Source organism: Plasmodium yoelii (genome assembly GCF_900002385.2).
Source record: "Plasmodium yoelii strain 17X genome assembly, chromosome: 9".
Classification (NCBI taxonomy): Eukaryota; Apicomplexa; class Aconoidasida; order Haemosporida; family Plasmodiidae; genus Plasmodium; species Plasmodium yoelii.
The window spans coordinates 250,899-262,580 of NC_036181.2; the positions used below are offsets into that span (position 1 = coordinate 250,899).

Below are 11,682 nucleotides of genomic sequence, written 5' to 3' on the forward strand. Positions count from 1 at the left end.
TTCATTCAAAAAATATATATGCATGTATATATTGACATATGTATTCATTGTGAACAAATAAATCGTATGTTGTATATAATTAAAATAAATATCTCTATATATAGATATTTTTATCTTTTACAATCCCTTTTTTAATATTAATAAATATGAGTTCATCTTTTTGCACGCTACATTATACAATGAACTTTTCCTTTTTTTATTTTTTCAACATTTCCTTTTTCAATTTACACTTGTATAATATATTTATGCCATCATACTAATTTACATGCATATTATATATATATTCATAATATGCATACTTGTATTTATGAATATATATATATATATATATATATATACATATTCTGCTAAAAACATATAAATATTTATGATATCATACCATATTTTAATTAAATATTAACAAAATAAATAATAGTTGTTAATATGTTTTGTTCTATTACACATCCTAGATATACAACTTTCATCAAGAAAAATATTAAAATAAATAATAATAAATAAATATAATTTTATAATATTTACAAAATAAATTTTACATTTTTTTTTTCTTTGATACCGCTTTTCTTATATATTGATTCACTTTTACCTACATTTCATACATTTACACCTCCATGTATGTTTTTATTTGATTTTTTTCTTTTTTTTTTCAATTAGTGTATATTATACATATTATTGAATATTTTTGGATATTATTACATGCTTTATATAGGAAGATTTTTAAATAATAATAAAAAATCATATTCTTATAATCATACGAAAATTAAAACCTTCATGATCCTAAGCAAATTAAGAATCTTCCCTTTAGTTTTGAAAAACACAATTAAACAGAAGGCACCCATAATAGACACACATAAAAATAGAGAGAAAAAATATATATAATATAAGAACAATCTCAAAATATATTTTATACATACTCAATTGCATAAGAAAATATAAAGCCTACGTGAGCATGCACTATAGGAAGTAAATATATAAATATAATTTCTTAGAATATATTTATCTTTATATATATTGTTAAAAGATACATTAATATCTCCATTTAATGTGAATTGAAAAGTGCGTAGAAGGAATATAGAATACGTAAAAATAAATAAAATATAATTTCCCATAAATATAATTTTAACTAAAGTTCTCTATCGAATATAATATATACATACATCTATAAATAAACATATATCTATACAAAAGAACAAAGCTAACGCATATACCTATGCCTAAGGACGTATCAAATAACTCATCTATATAATATATTCATACAAATATGCATATGTTCTTAGGCAAAATAATAGTAATGCAATCTATGAGAGTCATTTGAATGCATCACAAAAAATGCAATGATTCTCATTATCTCATATTTTTGTAATATACTCATATTTGTACGATATATCCCAATTTTATAGATTATATAATATATAAATTATTTTTTTGTATTTAAGAAAGAAAAAAAATGAGAAAAGGTAAACCACGGCACGTTCCTATGTTTTTGAGAAGCGAAAACAAAAAGATACTTTTTTCCTTTTTTTCATATTTTATGTCCAAAAATGATATACAATTTATTTTCGATCATTACGACATTGGTTTAATAGTTCTTACAAAAATACATAACATACGAAAAAGATATGAAGAAGATAAAAATAATTTACAACATGAAAATAATAAAAATGATTTAGAAGACACAGAATCGATAGATGAAAAAGTAAGAGCTTTTTTTTTAAACTATAAAATAAATTCGAATGAAGACATATCTGACCATAAAAAAGAAAAACCCGAAAAAAATAAAAAAGGCAAAAAGGGTTCAGTAAACAAGGAAAAAAGTAATGAAACTAATGAAAAAAAATTTACTGCAAAAAATAATTATTCTATTATAACACGTTCAAAGACCGAGGAAATTGATCCTCTCAAGAATGATGAAAATGATAGTCCTAATAGTAATAATGCTCATGAAGAAAATAAACCACAAAATGAAGACATCACAAATACAAATAGCTATCATAATAATAATGACAATCACTCCAACAATACGTCTGATATCCTCAAACAAACAGGGCATATTAACAATGCTGATAAATCAAGAGTAGAAGGTGTAAAGCAAGAATCATGTGAAACTATTAGTGAATCAGGAGAATCCAATACACTAGATAAAAAAAACATTAATATTTCAACTAAAGAAATTTGTAAAAATGTAAATAATAATAATAACACATTGAGTATTGATGAAGAAATAATCGATAAAAACAATAATTTAAACGACCAAAATTTTGAAAATGCAGAGATTAAAAATAAAAATAATATAAAAACGTGTATTAATGAAACCAAAATAGAAGATAAAAATGGCCAAAAAGAAGATAAAAATATTATTAATAAAAATAAAGCTGACAATACAATATTAAGTAAACAAGTGGAAAATAATAATACAGAGCAAGAATACACAAAATTTCAAGAAGACATCTCTATGTTAATAGAAAATAATAAAAACGAAACTTGTAAAAATAAACTAAATTCTGAAGAGAGAAATAATACAAATGGAGAAACCCAAAAAGAAAAAGAATTAGATGATATATTATTTCCTGTACGAAAAAAAAATGAAACTTATAAAAAATTTAGTAAAAGAATTAATAAAACAAAAACTAATGAATTTATAAATTACCATGATGATCATTGTTTTTATATAACTGATTTATGTAGAAAAGGTACTATGTTGTCATTAAGAAAAAATGAGGTATTAAATAAAAAAAATGCTAAAAATGCTCATTCTCACCATAAATTTATTAATTCATTTGGACTAAATAATTCTTTTCAAGTTATCGATGACGTTCAATCATTAAATAATATGTATATGAACTTAAAATTGTTTGATGGGCAATTAAATGGACAAATTAATGAAAACAATCTTAATGATCTCACAAATTTATTAAAATCAAAAAATAAGGCACCCTTTCACATCAATAATAGTGCCAATAATAACATTAGTAGTAATACAAATTCGTATATTTCATCTAATGATAATTTTAACATACCATCATCGTATTTTATATATGATTATACCAATACCGACAAATTTGCGTATACATTAAATAACGTAGAAAATTTAGAACATATACATAATTATCAAAATGTTCATAACAATTTTTATCCCACTAGCCCAGAGTACACTAGCAATAACAACATTAATAATAACACTTTTATAAGAAATTCGTTTAATAATAAAAACGATGCCGTTAACTTTAATATTAATCAAAATATTGATAACTGTTCTAATAAAAGTAAAACAGATATAAAAGATGAGCTCAATTCTACCCCCATTTATTCCAGTAATTATCAACCAACAGTTACAACCTTCAACAATAATAAAAAGACATATATAAAAACCGAAAAAACTAAAAATAATTCTAAAAATGGAAATACAATTAAAGCACAAACTGATGATAATATTATAAAACAACAAGATGTTAAACAAAATAGCTATCAAAATTTTTATATTAATCAAATCAAAAATGAACATATAACAAACACTATTAATAGCCAAAATAATATAAAAAATGTTAACTTCCATTCAAATAATATACCTCTGATAAAAAATATGCCCAACGGTTGTCTATTCTATCAAAATGACACATTCGGAAACACCATCCACAATAATAGCTATAATAATGATATAAATGCTGCTATATCTTCTGCTACTACTTCTAGTATTGCCATCCCCACTGCTACTAATGCTAGTATTTCATCACCCACTTCTACTACTATTAATATTGATCAATGCTATAACCAGATATTTGAATCAAATGGAATAATTCATAGCAATCCCATAAGTAATAACGATTCAAATAATAATATGGTAGATTTAAACCATATAGATCATAAAGCCAAGAATATAAATATGACATGGGGGGATCATAATTCAAAAAATACTCACAACCATCCGAATTTAAATATCCAAACAGAGACAACAAGTATTAATAATGATTATTATCACACAAACAACCCTGATATAAACGAAAATTCTAGTCTGCACACTGACGAAGAAAATAATCTTGAAGATAATAACAATATGGAAAATGCTTCTTGTTTAAAAAAAGGCATAAATAGAAAATGTTATTCAAATAATAGCACCATCAACAATAATAATAACAGTGATAATAACCCTGAAAATAGAAACCAAAACGAATATAATGATTCTTGTGATGGTCAAAACAATTATTGTCAGCAAAATAATAATAATGATGACAACAATTACGATAAAAAATATTCCGCAACTTATATCAGAAGTAATAATTATTCAAACGGAAATATATATGACGATATTAATTATGAAACCAAGCAAAGTGAAGGTATTATTTCAAAAAATCAAATGAAAAATAATTGTTTTCGCGATAACAATAAATTTAACCCAACTGATTTTAAAGAAGTATCCCCTAAATCCACAAGCATTAATAATATCAGTAACAGCATGACATCTAATGATAGCTCTATGAATCAATATAATAATGCCAATTCCCGTTGCAACAACAGTGTTGGAAATAATAATACAGATTCTAATCAGTTCAAACAAAATATCAATAGATATAATAATAGCAATTCCATTGAACTTAAAACTAACTCACAATTAAATGATTATTCTAGTAATTCCAACACAATCCTTTTAATGGATGAATGTGATTCAAATGAGCTTTTAAATCCTCATAGTAGTGATAATAATTATTTAAATGATAAAGATTTATTACATAGTAATAATATGACTCGAAATTGTTCTTATAATAATGATAACAGATCCAATACATTTAATGAATTGGTTAACAACATGTTATTTCAAAATGATGGTTCTCCTCAATCTTCAAAAAATGTAATAAAAAATTATAGCACTATATATGAGTCTCAAACAAATAAATTAGAAACAGTTTTTCCCAATGTACAAAATAATAATAAATATATGCGCCAAAATAATATACACCAGACTAATGATACAACCAGAAATGGTATAGAACAATTTGAATGCATTCACAATAGTGATAATTACTATATCAATGATAATAACGTTAGCAATACTAGTAATGTTAATGATAGCAAAAATATCAATAGGGGAAACAATTCTGAAGATTTCAAAACGATAAAAAATGAAATAAAATATCCAGCTATAAACTCCGAAACATCGAATTATGTATATAACCCTCAAAATAATATAATGTATATACAAAACACCTCTGAGCAAATTACCAAAGGAAATAATAATAGTTATATACAATATAATACAACATATTCAATTAATAATGAAAATATAAGCACAAATTATTTAACCATGAATTCATTAATTAACGATCAGAATAAATTGGAAAATTGCTCAAAAAATAAAAATAATGTAAATGATAGTAAAATAAATTCCATATATGATGAAAAAAATCAAAAAAATTGGGATAATACAAGTATACCAATTAAAAATAAGCATGAAAATAACATTTATGAAATAAAAGAAAACGATATAAATTCTCAAGAAATCGAATTAAATGATAAAACCACCCAACATTTTGAAAATACTGACAAAGAGGGCAATGAAAATAATTCTGATAATAATGGCAATCCTAATTTTGTAAACAAAAATATAGAAAATAATGAGAATATAGCTAATTCCATTGGAAAAGAACAAAATTATATTTTTCAGGAAAATCTCCAACATTTAGACACAAAAAATGTTAAAAACAATGAAACTTATTGCTTACCAAGTAATGAAATGTGTCAGGTTTCTCAAAAGCAAAACAATAACATACATGTATATGACGAAAAAAATATAGAAGAAAATCAAACTGTTATGTTTCAAAATAATTTACAATATAATCAAGCACAACCATACTATCAACCAAAAACAAAAGGTATTTATGATGATAAAACAAATTTTAACCCAGTGCAAAATACCAATGATTTACAAAGAAATACCAATAACATAATAACTAACGATCCTTTGATTAAAAACATTTATGAAAATAAAAATGCTTCTTTTATAAACTCAAAACAATCTGTGATATTACCCAAAAATGATGATCTTGATAATTCTAATTTTAAAGGTAATAATGAAAATAATAGCAAAACGAAAAATATTAATGAATTTTCATTAAATAAAAATTATAAAAACAGTATCAATAATTCCCAAAAGCATCAACGCGATGCAGATATTAATTGTTATGATATAAATACAAAATACAAGGAAAATTTGAAAAAACAAAAAAATAGCATCGTTTCAACTGTTGATAAAAGTGATTATTTTGATGTTGAAAATAATGAAATTCATGGAAAAGTAGATAATGATGGTTATAAGGGTGCAGAAATCGATAAGCAAAATAATCAAGAAATGAATAATAATTTTTGTAATAGAACAAAATATATCAAAGTAGAAACTATAACAGACTCAATTGACGATAAAAATAACAATTCTATATCTTCTATTCGAAATAATACTAATAAAACCATATATGATATATATATGAATGACACTATGCAATTAAACGAAAACATAAATAATAATAAAAACCTAAACATTCAGAACAATAGTAATGATATAATAACTAAGGACAATAACACAAATAATTTGGGAAATATTGATAATAATTTTACAAATTCAGAATATTCACAATTTCATACGAATAATAGCGTTAAAACGCAACATAATCCAGAGCTATCGCAGCGCGAAATGAATTATTTATATACGAACAAAATGGCGCTTATAAAAGACAATATAAACATAGATGCAAATGATAATATTATAAATTTACAAAACTTTAATTATATAAATGACCAAACAAATGATAATAAAAACAGAAAAATGAATTCCTTAACCATGAAAATGCATAGCAATGCATCTAGCTATATTTTTGACAATAAAACAAATAATAATAGTGAAGAACAAAAAAATAACGATTTTAATTTGGGCTTAAATCCTGTAAAAGATAAATATGATAATTTATACGCAAATTATTATGTTAATGATAATGATCACATCAATAGCAATGACCAACAAATAAAAAATTCCAACCTTGAAACTCAAGACACATTAAATCGAAGGAAAAAAAACACCTTAAAAACAATTTCTATGGAACAACTTCCATTTCACAATTCCGTGAATAATTTTGAAAATAACTACGAAAGTAATTCAAGTTGTTATAAATATACAAAAGGCATAAACACAACCCCAATGCTAAATGAAAACATAAATAACGCATGCATAAACCAAGAAATTTATGATAACAATAGACAAAATATTGAAACTCCGAGATCTAAAAATTATCCTGTATTTAACATGGGAATTCAGAATAATAAAGCAAATTCAGAAGCATTAGATGAAAATGGTCAAATACAATCAAAAAATGTTTTAACTAATAATTTATTTAAAATAAATAAAAAATACAATTCAAATAATGCAGAAACAAATAACAATCTCATATATGACAATAATGAAAATGCTCAATATAATTATTTAAATGATTTACATACAAATGGAAGGAATTCTATTTATGAGTCGCATATGGATTTGCCACCAAATCACCCTCATCTTTTATATTTAAATAATCTAAATGCAAAAAACCTAGAGAATATATCTGAACGAAAAATTAGTATACCTAATGAATACATCAATTTCAATTCCCTTAATCATATTTACAATGTACCCCAATTTGATAATCTACCAAACAATGTAAACAGCAATACAAGATATAATAATAATAATAATAGTAATAATAGTAATAATAGTAATATTTGTGATAACTCCATAAACAATACTAATAATAGCATTGACCCAAACAACAACAATACACCTACAGTGTATAACACTGAAGGGCCTATTTCTAATGTTGATAATAATTATAATATAACAAATATGCCATTAGATAAAAACTCTATTATAACAAACCCTCATTATTCCAGCAACACAAATGATAATAAAAATTCTGCAATATACAATAATATTAGATATTCAAATAGAACATTTTGCAATTATAATAATATTAAAGGTTCCAATGACAACAATATTTATATTCCCAATAACAATATTAAATCATATAATGATAATATTATGCATAATTTGAGCAACAATGTAAAGGGTTATAATAACAGTAGTGTATACACTTATCGAAATAACAATATTGCTACTAATGGAAAAAATAATAAGGAACCTAACAAAGGTAATAATAATTTATATAATTTTAACAATTATAAAAACTATATACATAATGATTCGTCTAATTTAATAAATGTAAAGTCTGAACACCCTGAAAAATTTAATTATGAAAATAATTTATTAGATAATGTTGATAAAACAAATAAAAATAATATAAATAGGCAAATTGATAACGAAGAATTAAACAGTCTTATAACAGAAGCACACATGAGATCCTTTGATAATTTTAAAGCATCAGAGGAAAATAGTATGCGAAATAATATTAATAATAGATTTATTAACAATAATAATAATGATCATTATCAAATGATGATAAACAATATCAATTTATATAATGCTTATAAATATTTATATAGAAATAATAATAAATATATATATAACACAAACAATAATGATAAATCATCAAATAATATAAATATTTATAGTGATATCAATAATTTTCCTCAAAAAAAAATTAATACGTATACACCCAATAATTTATTAACCTCACAAAACAATAATGTGTTTAATACACAAGATAACATGCATCAAGATCAAACAAATCCAATTATACTATATAACAACATAAATGGAACTAAAAACAACTTAATAAGTCATATAAAAAGTGATATACCTTCAAGTGGTTGTGATACTAATCAAAGCAATAATGACATGAAAAACGAAAATGGTTTTAATTATTTATATAATGGTATTCCTTTTGATTATTTCAAGAATGATATGGCTTTTATCTACAATAATAATATTAGAAATACTGGGAATATCATCGAAGGTACCAACATTATCAATGATCATAATAAACAATTTGAAAATAATGATGAACGAATGAAAGAAAATCGAAATAACAATATGTATGCCAATTTAAATAACCCCTCAAATAATACAATAATTTGTAAAGACCCGAAAAATTATTATATTAAAAATAATTTTGATATTTTAAATAACATAGATAACTTAAATGATATAAAAAATGAAAATAATATAAACAACAGCAATACCATAATAAATTCGTCTGTAGATTTACAAAATAATAAAACAAAAAATAAAGACAATCCTAATTACAATGTTAACAACTGCAACGAAAATAATAATAATGCTGATTTAAAATATATCCATGAATTAAATAAATTTTATAATTCAAAAGGAACAAGTTATAAGAAAATTAATGATCGTATTAATGATACAATGAACAACATAAATATGACTAGCAATATGAATACTACTGAAACTTTAGGAAGTAATGTAGATGATACTTACAAAAGCATTAGTAATATAAGTACTACTAGAAATAGAAATAGTAATTTCAACATGATGAATGATAACCAATATATACAGTTGCAAGACGTTGCTTATAAAATTTCGGATAATTATGATAATTCTGTAAATAAAGAAGACACCGAATCTTGCCCCAAAAAACCAAGTAATTTAAGAAATACTAATTTAATTGATTCTATGAACATGATGTATTTAAATAAAGCTAATAAAAACATATACAATCATCCATATTATAAAAATGGTATAGACGAAAATTATTTCAATTCGAATATGAATATTTCATTACAATCAGAATTTAGTGACCCAAACAATATTATTCATAATAATTTGAAAAAAATAAAAACAAATAAACCATATAATCAGTCATATCCGTCTAACTTACCATACAATAGAAATTCTAATTATAGCAATAATAATATTAACGAAATAAGCCAAATAAATGAGGGAAAAAATAGAGACACAGCAAATAATTACTACATACCACCATATATGAACCCAAATGATCAAGCACCAGATTTTAAAGATAATTATTTGAATACGTGCAAAAATAATATTGATATTGACAATATAAATTATTATAAGGCGCAGCAATATTACGCAAATAATAAGTTTATTAATGTGAATTATGACAAAAATATATATACAAATGAACCAAATAAGTATTCTAAAAATTACCCTAATGAAGGCTTTCGAGAAAATATAGATGGTACTTATAATTATAATTTGGGTATGCAAAATGAACATCATAATCCAAATTACCCATTAAATATTTTAAATAATAACAATCTATATAATAATTATGTTTATTTAAACATGCTAAATAATGCATATAACACAAACAACAACAATCTTAAATTACACAACTTAGAAGAAAATAACAAACTAATCCTATATAATAATAAAAAAGACACTTACACAGATTTTAACAATTCAAACCATAATGTTAACAATCCTAATGATTTGTTTCAACTAAAAATTATGGACCCTAATGAAAATAGAATTATGAACCCCCTTAATAATATTCAAATCCCAATTAAAAATTACTATAATCTCCAACTCTTATTAAACTATTTACGAGGAAGACAAGTTCAACAATCTTTTAATCACAGCGCTTCAAATACAAATAACAATAACAATTTACGAAGTGACACCAAAAGAAATTATTCCATATCTTCAGTAGGGTTTAGCAATCGAAGCAAAAGGTAATTTTCCCCTCAAAAGAAGAACCATAAATATATATCTTCATAAATATAACTTAGAACTGCATACATTTTTATTTTTCTCTATTTTTTCTGACTTAGGTGGACAATTTGCCCCTCGTACATATGCTGTAATAGTGCCTTGTGCCGATTCAAATTGACATGCAATTTTAAGTTTTTACAATTCAATCATTCCAATTATAGTTTCAACATCCCCTATGCTATATATAATTGCTACAAAAATCTTATGAACTTTTATAATTATTTTACATCAACACTTTGCCCTCAGCAAACCTATTTGTCGAAGCATTCTACTCAAGTATGTTATATTTATGCATACCATACTACCATTTGTTGTTTCCATATTAATGCATCATTTACAATAATATATTTTACATATAAATATTATGTAATTGTATTAATATAAATTCTTTCCTTATTTCAAAAATATCATATTAGGAACACGAAACCATATTCAACGTTTATTGGCATTTGCTAAACACGGAAAAATATAAATATATACAAAACATAATATTGTTTTTAGATAATAATTTATACACAAGAGCAGCATGGCTATTAAAAAAAGGATATAATATGGATGATTTTGAAGTCCAAAAAGCAGAAAGAAAATTAATAAAACTAATGCTTTTAGTATTTAAATTTACTTATGACCATAAAAATGACAATTCGAAATATGAGCATATAAAGGCTTTTCTATATCCATTAAGGAACTCCCATATAAATTTTGAAATAATGAATCGATTCTTATTTTATTAAACTGTTTTTGTACATATCATTTCTCCATTTTCATAAACATACACATTCTTGCTAATATATATGTATATATAGCATTATTTTTTTAAACTAATCTATATTCATTTTTTTAATTTAGACATTTTTCTACACCTCGTTACATGATTTTCTTAGATATTTTCATATTCAAAAATTTCAATATACGTGTATATATACTCATGCATATATCCTAAATATTACATGCCTGTACACACGCATACTATTGCCTTTCTTTCATTAAATATTTTTGCACCATTTAAA

General features: G+C 23.4%; 1 protein-coding gene across 1 annotated transcript; it reads left to right on the forward strand.

The window, feature by feature from the left end:
* Positions 1–1,444: 1,444 nt before the first annotated feature.
* Positions 1,445–11,406, forward strand: PY17X_0903500 (sporozoite and liver stage asparagine-rich protein; the record flags this gene model as incomplete). The annotated part of the gene is made up of 3 exons (XM_022955886.1): positions 1,445–10,632; positions 10,732–10,948; positions 11,089–11,406. The coding sequence occupies 3 exons, from the start codon at positions 1,445–1,447 to the stop codon at positions 11,404–11,406; spliced, it is 9,723 nt and encodes a 3,240-aa protein (XP_022812106.1).
* Positions 11,407–11,682: the final 276 nt, after the last annotated feature.